Source organism: Haliotis asinina, chromosome 1 (genome assembly GCF_037392515.1).
Source record: "Haliotis asinina isolate JCU_RB_2024 chromosome 1, JCU_Hal_asi_v2, whole genome shotgun sequence".
In the NCBI taxonomy this organism is placed as follows: Eukaryota; Metazoa; Mollusca; class Gastropoda; order Lepetellida; family Haliotidae; genus Haliotis; species Haliotis asinina.
In genome coordinates this window covers 82,404,712-82,421,745 of record NC_090280.1, presented here as the reverse complement: position 1 = coordinate 82,421,745, position 17,034 = coordinate 82,404,712, and the positions used below count along the sequence as shown (strand labels likewise).

The following is a 17,034-nucleotide window of genomic DNA, read 5'->3' as shown; positions in this document are numbered from 1 at the left end:
TGAAGGATGTGACTCATTACCAACAACATGTCTGGCTGGTTCCCAGAGGATATAATTTAAAGGCACTGTATCACACCACACACGAAAATAAATAATGCACTTCTCTCAATAATACTAACTAACAGCCCTAAGTGAAGCTTTTTTACAATTCATTAAACAAAAATACGTAAGTTCGAATGAATTAATGCTACGTTGCATAAAATCTACTCTTGTACCTTCACGCCCTCTATCGACCGAACGTTATTTCAAGCGAACCCCATAGAGTTATGTCCCTTGGAACGCTCTTTAAAGATCATATACACTCTAAGGGGTTACAAATACATAAATCATTTATTGACATTTTTATAAATGAAACCGCGTCAGTAAAACTACTCATTTCGATATTTAGTTACCTTAAATCGATCTTTTTGACAACAGTGCACAATTCCCTTCCGCGAACAAAGTTTGAACCAATAGAAGAGGCTCGCGCCTCCGTGACGTAATGTGAGGTATACCTGTGTGGTATTAATTAACCACGCATATTTTAAGAAAAAGAATGGTGTTCTGCTTAAGACTAACCACAAGGCTTACATATGTAATGGTTAAAAGAATAAAAAAAATGTGTGTTTATTCGTTCTTTAGAATATCCTACAACTTGTGACTGAAACCGGTTCGGTAAAGAGCGACAAGACAGCTCGCGACAGTTTTCCCATGTACGTTTCATATATGCCGAGAGTTCCCTGTTTGGGAGCTGATCGCCTGAAAGTTTCGATTTCTGGCAAGTCGTAAGGGATAATAAGTCTTCTATTGCATCAACATGGAAGCTTTCTAAACCGGCACTCATCGGGACTGAAGAAATAATTTACTTTAGACAATGTGCCGGATTATAGAGCTGATGATATAATTGTACAAACCACAGACGGGACTGAGATTTTATGCCGGTGTTCACAAAGTAATGGATTGGACAGATGCTGGTTTTGACAGCTTCCAATGTAAAGGCTAAAATGTTATAGAAAATATATGTCATTGTGCCTTTAAAGTGAAAAACTATTTTCACAGTCGCATTAAATATTTACTTAATGCCATGTAACGTTGTATGATGACGTAACGTTTATCACGTTTAGAATTAACGTGTTCACCGCTGTTCCGTCCGTGCTATGGCCTCCAAGTCCGGTGGGCATATATTGTGAGATGACTTTGGAGATTTTAACTAAGAAGGAAGTAAATCGCATAACAGGTTGTGTCCACATGATGCCTACGGTATTAGAGGTTGACCTAGGTTTAATCATTTACGGTACTATATAGCAACAGCATTAGACCTAAATCATTGACGGTAACATTAACCATCGGCAGTTTGGCCAAACCGCCATGAGCATTAACTCGGAATGGTATATTGAGCCATCCGTGACCTCTTAAAAGGCAAACCTAATGCTATCTCTAAATGGCTCTGAACAAATTATTCGTGAAGGTCCCGGGGTAGAATAGGCCTTCAGTAACCCATGCTTGCCATAAAAGGCGACTTTGCTTGTCGTAAGAGGCGACTAACGGGATTGGGCGGTAAGGCTCGCTGACTTGGTTGACACATGTCATCGGTTCCCAATTGCGCAGATCGATGCTCATGTTGTTGATCACGGGATTGTCTGGTCCAGACTTGATTATTTACAGACCGCTGCCATATAGCTGGAATATTGGTGAGTGCGGCGTAAAACTAAACTCACTCACTCACTCTGAAAAATCTCTCCTATAAATGCTCTTCTTTGTATGTGTGTATGTGTGTTTAATACAATAACATATGACGCGAATGTACGTTTACACTGGGTTTTTTTCTCCCTTTTTTAGCAATATTCCAGCAATATCACGACGGGGGACACCAGAGATGGTCTTCACACACTGTACCCATATGAGGAATTGAACCCTCACTGTCCGATTGGTAATGGTTTTTGTTTAACGTCGCACTAATCAATATTCAAGCTATTAGACGGCGGTCTGTAAACAATCGAATCTGAACCAGACAATCCAGTGATCAACATCATGAGCATCCTTCTGTTCATTGACATGACAGGTTTGTGTCAAGCAAGTCATCGAACCTCACCACCCGATCCCTTTAGTCGCCTCTTACGACGAGCACCGTTTACTGAGCTGAATATTCATTCCGTTACCTACCACGGATCTTTATTGCATTGTACACTATAATTATTATATTCTACTGGCTGTCATAGTTTGTATGGTCTGCTATACCATATTTTTTTTATTTTTTTTTTATGTTGTTGTTGTTGTTTTTGTTTTTTGTGGTCTTTGAAAACTTTAGAATGCAACCGTAAATTAGATTCTTTGTTGTCTGTCGGATTCACAGCTTGTTCTTTTGCGGCATGATTTCCAGTTAACTTTTCATTTTCAAGACGGGAATCAAGACGTAACAGAGCATTTTTACACATTGAAGTCTCCGATAAAACAGTGTCAATCCCGAATATACAAATGAAATGACTCACCTCGCCACTTATTTTGTATTTGTCCGCCATTTGTCGCACGCTGTGTTTACCGGAAATGGTGTTGTCACTCGACTACGATCGGTTTCTGACGGATACAGCCGAAGTTATTCAGTTGTATTCTACCGGGTTTTGCATAGGGGATGCCCACGTACTCCTCTTACGACCTCTGTCAAATCCTATGGTACCTCATTTTGTTCGTATAGAGAACGCATTAGACTGCAAAACGGATGTTATGCTACAAAAGTGCCATCATTATTATCTCATTCAACGCTTTTAAATCTCATAGATAGGAGGGTCTGAGTGTTACACGTCTCCATCTTATAAATAAGAACATTTTGCAGTACGTTCGAACCTCGAGATCTGCGGCAAAATTGATGATACAAAACTTCTCAATACTCACTGAACCAATTGTTCATAATCAATATTCCAGGTTTCCAACATATATCGAACGCAGAGTAATTTAGTTGGTTAAAACATTGTAAAGCCGTGGTTTTTCATCGTTTTCACAGAAAGCTGCAGCAGAAACATAATCTAAGATATTTATTAAATTATGACGGAGATGTGACAGACAGGATAATCCGGGATGCTTCAAACAAAAGGACGGAATGAGATTAGGCTTACGACGCTTTTAGTTGGGGAACAACAGAAATGTGGGAATCGAACCCGAGACCTCGGCATGCCGTGAACACCTCAAAGCCCCAAATCTGAAGGATTTAATATTCTGAACAGCAAAAGAAATTCAACTCATTTTTTGTTGGTGTTGTTGTTAAGTTTTTAAACAGAAAACGTAAACATGAACGCTTACTTTTAGGAGATTTCATTTTTTCGAAACTTGCGTTTCTTTTGCTGGTCAGTATATATAGCACATCAGGCTGACATGGCAACAGGATGCAGGGCCATGTTACTGCTGAGTCTTCTCCTCGTTCTCAGTATTCGTGATAGCTGCATCCTAGATTCTGAGATGTTACGTCGGTGACTAATAAGGTGAGCACGCCAACAGCCTCTACATCCTCCTGGCTGGATGTATCAGCCCTGAGTAGGTGTCAGGAACATGCTTTGGTCACGTAAGCCAAATTAAGTGTCTAGTTCAGGATCTTAGGCGTCAGGCCTTCACGTACAAAAGGTTTCCACAGAATCAGGCACTAAGTACAAATTAATATTATTAATTTGTATTTTATTAAATTAGTGTTAGTATTAAGCGCATAGCATGAGTGTTTCGCTAAATTAGTACAAATATCAGATTTTGGTGATGAAGTCAACTTCTTGAATGTTGGTAGGTGGAGTGTGAGTGAAAGAGTTTAGTTTTACGACACACTCAACAATATTCCAGCGATCCCGTATGTCGCCTCTTACGACAAGCATGGGTTACTGAAGACTAGTTTTATCCCGGATCTTCACGGATGTTGAAAGGTAGATAAAACTTGGGGTAAAAAACATCCACAACACTTCCTGATTATTAACCAGTAAGCATCCGGGTAACCATACTTGTAAGACGCAATTGACGGTGGTCAGGCTTGCTGACGTGGTTGAAGCATAGCATCGTATTCAAACCACCTAGATCCAGAGTCACTGGATGCTCTGGTCAAGTCTCGAATGTTTGTTGATGAACAATTCTAACCTGGATACTCATGGGTTAAAAACCAAAGGAAATGTATTACAAATAACTTAATGGTGAATGTCTTAATCCACACCACATTGCTAGTGGAAAGCATGACCAACAAAACAAATATTAGGAACATGATCATATCTGAAATACAGAAATGTATCCTTGATTGACTAATTAAAAATAAGTAATTCTTGCAAATATCCATTAGTAAGTGTAAATTATCACGAATGGAATGTCGGGAAATCTTACACAGCTGAATCAGTGTCGAGTTAACCTTGTGGTTAAAGAGTTCGCCCGCCGGAGACTCGGGTTCGAACCCACTCAACCCGTGAATCCTATTTCTGCTGTCGCCACCGTGAGCGGTGTAAAACCATGCTCACTCACTTCACTCATATTTGAAACGTTACATTTACACGTGTGAAGCCATTATTCCACGGTGGGGTCTGGCGTCAAGTGACGTGTATGAACGGGTTAATGTTCCTGATTGTTCGAGTCTGGACGAATGCCGGCTAGGCAACTGAGACACCATGGCACAGTATAACGTGAATATCAGACCAGTTATCTGATTCCGATTGGATTAGACCTCGTCTTAAACCAATTATACGGAGATTTCACAGATAACAAGACTTTAGTATTTGTCGGCCGAGGAGGTTCGTTATTTCGCCTTCCTATTCAGGTAAAGAGTATTGGTAGGGAGTTTCTTTATTTCAAAGTGGCATCTTTAGGCCTTCTATTCTAAAGAAAAAGAGCATTCTTAAGGAGTTTCCTTATTTCAAAGTGGCACCGCTACGTCTTCCTATTCTAGCATTCGGAGTGAGTTTCTTTATTTTGAAGTTAGCCTGCATATCATCAGGTGAAAAGTTTTCATGTAGAGTTTCGTTAATTCAAAGTGGCAACCTTACACCTTCCTGTTGTAAAGGTATCAAAGTATACGCTGGAAAAAAGTTTATATGTGAAAAATGGCAACTTACCTTTGATATTGCCATTCAAATGAGGACATATTTTCAAAAAAATATAAAATGATGTACAAAAGATAATATATTGATTCACTTTAGTTGATGATGAACTTTGAAAATTCTGTAAATTAATTTCGGAAAAATTGATACATGTCTATTGGGAATATGAATGTGTAAAACCATCCTGGTTGAAACTGAAAGAGTAATACAGAAGAGCATGTTACTCTGACAAAATATACAATCTTTATTAGCGGAAATAATACTGACCTATAGAACCATATACTTCTAGCTGGTAAAAATTCATTCATGTATCAATTATTACAAAGGAACAAGTTATGACTGGATACATTTCTAAAATATTGGGGGATATTTTGAAAAACGCAAAGTTTATTGCCAATATGAATAAAACAATATTACAACTTGATAGAAAATGGTCACCGCTACTGCATATACTCCCAGCGTAATATTGAATGAAAGTTCCAGTATGTAAAACGTCTACCCATATGAACCGTCCTACCGTGCACTAGTTCTGTTGCATTATGTTTTGTATATTTGTGAATGAGTGAGTGAGTGAGTTTAGTTTTACGTCGCACTTAGCAATATTCCAGCTATATGGCGACGGTCTGTAAATAATCGAGTCTAGCCCAGACAATCCAGTGATCAACAGCATGCGCATCGATCTGCGCAATTATGAACTGATGACATGTGTCAACTAAGTCAGCTAGCCTGACCACGCGATCCCGTTAGTCGCCTCTTACGACAGGTATAGTCGCCTTTAATGGCAAGCATGGGCTGCTGAAGGCCTATTCTACCCCGGGACCTTCACGGGTCTTGTATATTTGTACCTACTGATTTTAATAAATATATATAGAAAGTATACCATGGGAACGTCGTCATAGCCAGTGTATCTTATACCAGACAATGAGACTACTTCACCCAATTATGACACAATTGGAAATGAATTACAATGTGTCACAATTACGACAACTAGGTCGGAAGGATGCATTGTAGCTTGTCGGTCCTGTTGTATCCCAGTTGTGATCTCTAAACTCTTGAACAAAGACTTTCACAAGTTTCATAAACTGATATACAGTCTCACCGTGGATCAGTTCTGAAACACACCTCGACATAACATTATTGTTATTAATGTTATTGTAATTCTAAAACACCCTGCGTCCGCAGCTACCAATGATTGTCATATGAAATGGTGTGGAGTATATATGGGTGGTGTGGAGTTCAAGCTAGGTATGTGGAGGTGGTGTAGAGATCAAGCTACAGTGTATGGAGGTGGTGTAGAGGTCAAACGGGGTATATGGAGGTAGTGTGGAGTTCAAACTAGGTATATGTAGGTTGTGTGAAGCTCAAGCTGGGGTACATGGAGGTGGTGTAGAGGTCAAGCTGGGGTATATGGCGGTGGTGTGGATGTCAAGCTGGGGGTGTATGTAGGTTGTGTGGAACTCAAGTTGGGGTATAGGAAGGCGGTGTGGAGCTTGAGCTGGGGTATATGGCGGTGATTTTGGGGTTAAGCTGCGGTATATTGAGGTGGCATTTAGATCTATTTGGGATACATGCAGACCGTGTCGAGGTCAGACTGGGATATTTGGATGGGATGAGGAGGCCATCCTTGATATAATGGGTGCAGCTCCGTCTCAAACATTTAGCGGTGGTGTGGAGGTCAAGCGGACTGTGTGCTGCTGTCCCTGGATGTAAACTAGGCAGGACTATACCAGCCATAAAGTGTCTTGTTTACCACCTCTACAGTTCTCACACCGCATGCCAAAAACTGCTGACATCACCTCATATTGTATGCTGCTGTACTGCATGCATTTCTTCCACTACAAGATTTTGCACACGACGCTGCAGGCGACACATTCTGCCTGTTACAACATTACAACAAATAAATACACAGTATATCGCTAGTGACACTGACCGGTGGGTGTCACCAAGTGGGGAAGTCAAGGTCGTGATATGTGACGTCAAGGTGGGCGGGACTTACTTGAACAACAATACCAAGAGCAATGACAATCCGTAATCATTAAATTGTATTGTGTTACAATAACATAACAATACATTAACTAAGAACATATGACTCATGCGGTCACTTCCCGCAAACACCGTGCAACATTATTCTCTCCGCCCAGGAAGCACTGTGCAGGTCCGGGTGTGGGAGCTTGTATAAAGAGACCGGTATGCACAAAATATAGTCTCGTCGATTCCAGCGAACTACTGATATCCACAGCATGAAGACAGCAGTGGTCATCCTCGTGGCTCTGGGTAAGTTGGAGTTTATATCGTCGGCAGTATGCAATCCTCAAAACATACTCTAATGAACAACCCTTTCGCTGGTTTGTTTTCTAATGCCGCACTCATCAACATCAAGTAATATAACGGTGGTCTGTAAATAATCGAGTCTGGTCCTAACAACCCAGTGATCAACATCATGAGCATACGATGACATGTGACAATCAAGTTATTGAGCCTGACCACCCGATCCCATTTGTCGACTTTCACAACGAACATGGGTTGCTGAAGATGAAATCTAACCCGTATCTTCACGGCTCGAGCAAACTGCACACTAAAGATTGGTTGGTTGGTTTGTCGTTTACAGGGAGTATGAAGCTGAAAAATGACTTATTACTTGAATATTTAAAGAAATAAATATTATTTCAAATCACATTCACAGAAACTATGGAACTGACATTCATATCTTGAACTGTAAACGTGAATATTCTTTGCTTATTTCATCGCGGGCTAGATTCGTTTACTTTAAAATATGTTTTCCCTGAAAATCTTTGATTAAACAACATTTATTGTAATCTTAAGGGACAAGACGTTTTGCATATTCAAATAAAGTCTCCGACCAACACATGTTTAGGATCGAACCATATGTCCTTACTACACAGGCTTAAAGAACGAAGGCATGTATCTCAACAGCACTTGCGGACATCGGACTTATGCTGGTGTTCAGCAACCCATGCTTTTCGGAAAGGTCGATTACAGAATCGTTTTGTAAGGGTGGGACTTGTGATTGATCCAGGTCATCGCATCACAGATACGTGAGTGGGTGAGTGAGTAAGTGAGTTCAGTTTTATGTCGCACTTCAGCTATATGACGGCGGTCTGTGAATAATCGAGTCTGGACCAGACAATCCAGTGACCAACAACATGACCATCGATCTGCACAATTGGCAACCGATGACATGTCAGTTATTGTCGTAAGAGACGACTAACGGGATCGGGTGGTCAGGCTCGCTGACTTGGCTGACACATATCTTCGGCTCCCAATTTCGTCGATCGATGCTCATGATGTTGATCACTTGCTTGTCTAGTCCAGATTCGATTATTTACAGACCGTTGGAAAAGTGTTGAGTTGGGAGTAAACATATACTCACTCACTCACTCAGTCAAAGACAATTCTAAACCGATCCTGGCATCTTGGGTGTTAATCCTGCTTAAAGCGGCATCAGTTTGTCAAAAAGAAGCATACCTGCCAGGTTAGCTGATATTCTCGCTTTTATTACTCATGTCATGCTCTCACAGCAAAGGGGCTGAGGAGTAGCCTAGTGGCTAAAGCGTTCACTTGTCACGCCGAGGACACGGGTTCGATTCCTCACAGGAATACAACGTGTGAAGACATTTCTGGTCTCGTGATATTGCTGGAAAACTGCTAAAAGTTGCGTAAACCTAAACTCACTCACTCACTCACTCACCCTCACGACGAAACCAAAACTGATAAAGCTCGCGCCAAATTGGCTTCAGATGAATTAAAATCCGTTAAAAATGGTACAAATAGGTTTGATTACATCATTTTCTGGGAAATGAATTTACTATTATACGTTGGATTCAGACCAGGCATGGCTTTTGTGTACTCTTGGGTTGGAATGAGTGAGTCTAGTTTTATGTCGCACTCAGCACTGTTCCAGCTATTGTGGTGATCTTAGGGCTGGAAGCTCTGAGCAAGGTGTGTCATGTATGACTAATTCAAACCCCGTTTTATTGACAGTTATCCTAACTCCGGGCAACGCAACCTGGTCTAGGCGAAGTTTCTGTGAGTAGACGCACCATATATGTACCTATCCGTTGTATTCATAGACGAGATGTTTTTAAACTGTATGGTCGGCAGTCTAAAAGTAAAAAATGAAACTTACACCTTAACGGATGACAACTTTTTGATTTATGCATAGAGCGGGGGTTCGATGTACATTTTACATCGTTAACATGCTCGTTATTTACTTGCATGCTTCATTTGCGAGATGTTTGGTTTCGCAGAAAGTGGGTAGCGATCCCTACACATTCGCAACGTTGCGACCTGTACGAAAGTAAATGTCATCCATCTAAACCATACAACGAAGTTAAATACATCTAAGTAAATCAAACAAAGAGGTTAAACACCAGATCTATCTAAACCATACAGCGAAGTTAAATACACCTAAGTAAATCAAACAAAGAGGTTAAATACCAGATCTATCTAAACCATACAACGAAGTTAAATACATCTAAGTAAATCAAACAAAGAGGTTAAATACCAGATCTATCTAAATCATACAACGAAGTTAAATACATCTAAGTAAATCAAACAAAGAGGTTAAATACCAGATCTATCTAAACCATACAACGAAGTTAAATACATCTAAGTAAATCAAACAAAGAGGTTAAATACCAGATCTATCTAAACCATACAACGAAGTTAAATACATCTAAGTAAATCAAACAAAGAGGTTAAATACCAGATCTATTTAAACCATACAACGAAGTTAAATACATCTAAGTAAATCAAACAAAGAGGTTAAATACCAGATCTATCTAAACCATACAACGAAGTTAAATACATCTAAGTAAATCAAACAAAGAGGTTTAATACCAGATCTATCTAAACCATACAACGAAGTTAAATACATCTAAGTAAATCAAACAAAGAGGTTAAATACCAGATCTATCTAAACCATACAACGAAGTTAAATACATCTAAGTAAATCAAACAAAGAGGTTTAATACCAGATCTATCTAAACCATACAACGAAGTTAAATACATCTAAGTAAATCAAACAAAGAGGTTAAATACCAGATCTATCTAAACCATACAACGAAGTTAAATACATCTAAGTAAATCAAACAAAGAGTTTAAATACCAGATCTATCTAAACCATACAGCGAAGTTAAATACATCTAAGTAAATCAAACAAAGAGGTTAAATACCAGATCCATCTAAACCATACAACGAAGTTAAATACATCTAAGTAAATCAAACAAAGAGGTTGAATACCAGATCCATCTAAACCATACAACGAAGTTAAATACATCTAAGTAAATCAAACAAAGAGGTTAAATACCAGATCTATCTAAACCATACAGCGAAGTTAAATACATCTAAGTAAATCAAACAAAGAGGTTAAATACCAGATCCATCTAAACCATACAACGAAGTTAAATACATCTAAGTAAATCAAACAAAGAGGTTGAATACCAGATCCATCTAAACCATACAACGAAGTTAAATACATCTAAGTAAATCAAACAAAGAGGTTAAATACCAGATCTATCTAAACCATACAACGAAGTTAAATACATCTAAGTAAATCAAACAAAGAGGTTAAATACCAGATCCATCTAAACCATACAACGAAGTTAAATACATCTAAGTAAATCAAACAAAGAGGTTAAATACCAGATCTATCTAAACCATACAACGAAGTTAAATACATCTAAGTAAATCAAACAAAGAGGTTAAATACCAGATCTATCTAAACCATACAACGAAGTTAAATACATCTAAGTAAATCAAACAAAGAGGTTAAATACCAGATGTATCTAAACCATACAACGAAGTTAAATACATCTAAGTAAATCAAACAAAGAGTTTAAATACCAGATCTATCTAAACCATACAGCGAAGTTAAATACATCTAAGTAAATCAAACAAAGAGGTTAAATACCAGATCCATCTAAACCATACAACGAAGTTAAATACATCTAAGTAAATCAAACAAAGAGGTTGAATACCAGATCCATCTAAACCATACAACGAAGTTAAATACATCTAAGTAAATCAAACAAAGAGGTTAAATACCAGATCTATCTAAACCATACAGCGAAGTTAAATACATCTAAGTAAATCAAACAAAGAGGTTAAATACCAGATCCATCTAAACCATACAACGAAGTTAAATACATCTAAGTAAATCAAACAAAGAGGTTGAATACCAGATCCATCTAAACCATACAACGAAGTTAAATACATCTAAGTAAATCAAACAAAGAGGTTAAATACCAGATCTATCTAAACCATACAACGAAGTTAAATACATCTAAGTAAATCAAACAAAGAGGTTAAATACCAGATCCATCTAAACCATACAACGAAGTTAAATACATCTAAGTAAATCAAACAAAGAGGTTAAATACCAGATCTATCTAAACCATACAACGAAGTTAAATACATCTAAGTAAATCAAACAAAGAGGTTAAATACCAGATCTATCTAAACCATACAACGAAGTTAAATACATCTAAGTAAATCAAACAAAGAGGTTAAATACCAGATCTATCTAAACCATACAACGAAGTTAAATACATCTAAGTAAATCAAACAAAGAGGTTAAATACCAGATCTATCCAAATCATACAACGAAGTTAAATACATCTAAGTAAATCAAACAAAGAGGTTAAATACCAGATCTATCTAAATCATACAACGAAGTTAAATACATCTAAGTAAATCAAACAAAGAGGTTAAATACCAGATCTATCTAAACCATACAACGAAGTTAAATACATCTAAGTAAATCAAACAAAGAGGTTAAATACCAGATCCATCTAAATCATACAACGAAGTTAAATACATCTAAGTAAATCAAACAAAGAGGTTAAATACCAGATCCATCTAAACCATACAACGAAGTTAAATACATCTAAGTAAATCAAACAAAGAGGTTAAATACCAGATCTATCTAAATCATACAACGAAGTTAAATACATCTAAGTAAATCAAACAAAGAGGTTAAATACCAGATCTATCTAAACCATACAACGAAGTTAAATACATCTAAGTAAATCAAACAAAGAGGTTAAATACCAGATCTATCTAAACCATACAACGAAGTTAAATACATCTAAGTAAATCAAACAAAGAGGTTAAATACCAGATCTATCTAAATCATACAACGAAGTTAAATACATCTAAGTAAATCAAACAAAGAGGTTAAATACCAGATCCATCTAAACCATACAACGAAGTTAAATACATCTAAGTAAATCAAACAAAGAGGTTAAATACCAGATCTATCTAAACCATACAACGAAGTTAAATACATCTAAGTAAATCAAACAAAGAGGTTAAATACCAGATCCATCTAAATCATACAACGAAGTTAAATACATCTAAGTAAATCAAACAAAGAGGTTAAATACCAGATCTATCTAAATCATACAACGAAGTTAAATACATCTAAGTAAATCAAACAAAGAGGTTAAATACCAGATCTATCTAAACCATACAACGAAGTTAAATACATCTAAGTAAATCAAACAAAGAGGTTAAATACCAGATCCATCTAAACCATACAACGAAGTTAAATACATCTAAGTAAATCAAACAAAGAGGTTAAATACCAGATCTATCTAAACCATACAACGAAGTTAAATACATCTAAGTAAATCAAACAAAGAGGTTAAATACCAGATCCATCTAAACCATACAACGAAGTTAAATACATCTAAGTAAATCAAACAAAGAGGTTAAATACCAGATCTATCTAAACCATACAACGAAGTTAAATACATCTAAGTAAATCAAACAAAGAGGTTAAATACCAGATCCATCTAAACCATACAACGAAGTTAAATACATCTAAGTAAATCAAACAAAGAGGTTAAATACCAGATCTATCTAAACCATACAACGAAGTTAAATACATCTAAGTAAATCAAACAAAGAGGTTAAATACCAGATCCATCTAAACCATACAACGAAGTTAAATACATCTAAGTAAATCAAACAAAGAGGTTAAATACCAGATCTATCTAAACCATACAACGAAGTTAAATACATCTAAGTAAATCAAACAAAGAGGTTAAATACCAGATCTATCCAAATCATACAACGAAGTTAAATACATCTAAGTAAATCAAACAAAGAGGTTAAATACCAGATCTATCTAAATCATACAACGAAGTTAAATACATCTAAGTAAATCAAACAAAGAGGTTAAATACCAGATCTATCTAAACCATACAACGAAGTTAAACACATTTAAGTAAATCAAACAAAGAGGTTAAATACCAGATCCATCTAAATCATACAACGAAGTTAAATACATCTAAGTAAATCAAACAAAGAGGTTAAATACCAGATCCATCTAAACCATACAACGAAGTTAAATACATCTAAGTAAATCAAACAAAGAGGTTAAATACCAGATCTATCTAAATCATACAACGAAGTTAAATACATCTAAGTAAATCAAACAAAGAGGTTAAATACCAGATCTATCTAAACCATACAACGAAGTTAAATACATCTAAGTAAATCAAACAAAGAGGTTAAATACCAGATCTATCTAAACCATACAACGAAGTTAAATACATCTAAGTAAATCAAACAAAGAGGTTAAATACCAGATCTATCTAAATCATACAACGAAGTTAAATACATCTAAGTAAATCAAACAAAGAGGTTAAATACCAGATCTATCTAAACCATACAACGAAGTTAAATACATCTAAGTAAATCAAACAAAGAGGTTAAATACCAGATCTATCTAAACCATACAACGAAGTTAAATACATCTAAGTAAATCAAACAAAGAGGTTAAATACCAGATCCATCTAAATCATACAACGAAGTTAAATACATCTAAGTAAATCAAACAAAGAGGTTAAATACCAGATCTATCTAAATCATACAACGAAGTTAAATACATCTAAGTAAATCAAACAAAGAGGTTAAATACCAGATCTATCTAAACCATACAACGAAGTTAAATACATCTAAGTAAATCAAACAAAGAGGTTAAATACCAGATCCATCTAAACCATACAACGAAGTTAAATACATCTAAGTAAATCAAACAAAGAGGTTGAATACCAGATCTATCTAAACCATACAACGAAGTTAAATACATCTAAGTAAATCAAACAAAGAGGTTAAATACCAGATCTATCTAAACCATACAACGAAGTTAAATACATTTAAGTAAATCAAACAAAGAGGTTAAATACCAGATCCATCTAAATCATACAACGAAGTTAAATACATCTAAGTAAATCAAACAAAGAGGTTAAATACCAGATCCATCTAAACCATACAACGAAGTTAAATACATCTAAGTAAATCAAACAAAGAGGTTAAATACCAGATCCATCTAAAGCATACAACGAAGTTAAATACATCTAAGTAAATCAAACAAAGAGGTTAAATACCAGATCCATCTAAATCATACAACGAAGTTAAATACATCTAAGTAAATCAAACAAAGAGGTTAAATACCAGATCCATCTAAACCATACAACGAAGTTAAATACATCTAAGTAAATCAAACAAAGAGGTTAAATACCAGATCCATCTAAATCATACAACGAAGTTAAATACATCTAAGTAAATCAAACAAAGAGGTTAAATACCAGATCTATCTAAACCATACAACGAAGTTAAATACATCTAAGTAAATCAAACAAAGAGGTTAAATACCAGATCCATCTAAACCATACAGCGAAGTTAAATACATCTAAGTAAATCAAACAAAGAGGTTAAATACCAGATCTATCTAAACCATACAACGAAGTTAAATACATCTAAGTAAATCAAACAAAGAGGTTAAATACCAGATCTATCTAAACCATACAACGAAGTTAAATACATCTAAGTAAATCAAACAAAGAGGTTAAATACCAGATCCATCTAAACCATACAACGAAGTTAAATACATCTAAGTAAATCAAACAAAGAGGTTAAATACCAGATCCATCTAAATCATACAACGAAGTTAAATACATCTAAGTAAATCAAACAAAGAGGTTAAATACCAGATCTATCTAAACCATACAACGAAGTTAAATACATCTAAGTAAATCAAACAAAGAGGTTAAATACCAGATCCATCTAAACCATACAACGAAGTTAAATACATCTAAGTAAATCAAACAAAGAGGTTAAATACCAGATCTATCTAAACCATACAGCGAAGTTAAATACATCTAAGTAAATCAAACAAAGAGGTTAAATACCAGATCTATCTAAATCATACAACGAAGCTGAATACATCTAAGTAAATCAAACAAAGAGGTTAAATACCAGATCTATCTAAACCATACAACGAAGTTAAATACATCTAAGTAAATCAAACAAAGAGGTTAAATACCAGATCTATCTAAATCATACAACGAAGCTGAATACCATATCTAGGCTAATTATAAAATGAAGAAATAAACCAGATCTCAGTACATCATACTGTGAAGATGAATAGCAGATCTAAGTAAATGATACGATGAAGTTGACTACCAGGTCTCTGTAAGTCAAACGATGAAACTGAATACCAGATCTACGTAAATTATACACTGAACTTAAATACCAGATCTATCTAAACTATACAGTTAGAGTCGGAGCAGAAAGTTGAGTTGGAGACATGAATGTGACTTGAATGGACTGCTGGTTGTAGAGTATAGTTATAATTTGACCTCCAGGATAATGCGACAACGTTGAATACTCATGTTCACCCTGAGCTTGAAAATAATCCTCCATTTTTGCTAAATAGCACTTGTGAGCTTTTTTCTCGATCAGCGTGTTTATTTCTCCACAGGGAAAAGAGTACAACAGCGACAGCTACTCGTATGTTATCAACTGTTCTCGCAGAGACCTGCACTCTATAGGAATGGCATGTCCAGTTATGGTCATCAGGTTTACCGGTCCCTCTTCAACCTACGACAGAGATTACAGGCACTGAACCCCAGAACACCAGGTTTTCACTACAGATTCCATACAGTAACGCCAGGTTTGTATGGACGTTGGGGTTTGTCACGTTTGGTCTTCTTAGAGAAGCAACGGAGGATATGCTGTCGACTTTGTCATCGACTACCAGGGTGCTCTGTAACACATGCTACCTCAACTACACGCTCGACTGCAGCTACGACGACCAGATCTACCACAATGCCTCCAACCACAACACCGACAACACCTGCACCCACGACTGCAGCTACAACGGCCAGACCTACCACAATGCCTCCAACCACCACGCCGACTACACCTGCACCCACGACTGCAGCTACAACGACCAGACCAACCACAATGCCTACAACTACGGCACAGATAACAACGACAACCACAAAGCGAACTACAGCTCCAACCACACCTACTACAACCGTCTACATTCTGCCGACGAGGGGTTCTCAATAGAAATCTCACACATCCTCTGAGATTATATGAAATGCTTCCTTCCCCGTGTATAAGTGTGTCCAATGAACATGTAATGTAATGGCAGCTATGTGCACTTGACGCCTCTTTCCCAGAGTTAAGCATAAAAAATGCCGATAGTTTATACCCCAGTGGAACTGGCCCCTGTCGCCTCATTATTTCCTGCGAACACCACGGATATTGTGAGAGTGTGTGTGCGTGCATGTGTGTGAAGGATGGGAAGGGGAGGTTTGAGGGTGATAGCAAGAACCGTGGAAGTTTGAATCGAAATTGCAATGTTTTGCTTGGAACTGATGTATAGTGCAAATAAAGGTGTCGATTTGGAAATATCACCTGGCTTGATTTTCATATTATTTCATACGTAACGTTAGTTCGGATGTGTGTAAGAAAGCTCATTTCAACAACAAAATACTAGCTTTTGATCGGTTTGCGTGGGAAAACATTTTCCGTGTCGTTTCCTCAAAGGTGGGGTCTCCATTTCTTGTTGCCGCATGTGTAGTCAATCAGAACTGAATCGACCTATAACCCTTTGTTTCTCAAAGGGAGGAAACTAGGGTCTACGCGTATCTGCTTACGCAGGGAGAAACGGATTGTCATTGGG

At 36.8% G+C, this 17,034-nt stretch overlaps 1 protein-coding gene across 1 annotated transcript; it reads left to right on the top strand.

Moving 5' to 3' along the window:
* The first annotated feature begins 7,060 nt into the window (after nucleotides 1–7,060).
* On the top strand, nucleotides 7,061–16,765 carry LOC137283479 (uncharacterized). The gene is made up of 3 exons (XM_067815004.1): nucleotides 7,061–7,304; nucleotides 9,033–9,077; nucleotides 15,823–16,765. The coding sequence occupies exon 3, from the start codon at nucleotides 16,073–16,075 to the stop codon at nucleotides 16,433–16,435; it is 363 nt and encodes a 120-aa protein (XP_067671105.1). The 5' UTR covers nucleotides 7,061–7,304; nucleotides 9,033–9,077; nucleotides 15,823–16,072; the 3' UTR covers nucleotides 16,436–16,765.
* Nucleotides 16,766–17,034: the final 269 nt, after the last annotated feature.

Excerpts from the sequence above, each read along its gene's own strand:
- LOC137283479 (XM_067815004.1), top strand. The coding sequence starts at position 16,073 with ATGCTGTCGACTTTGTCATCGACTACCAGGGTGCTCTGTAACACATGC.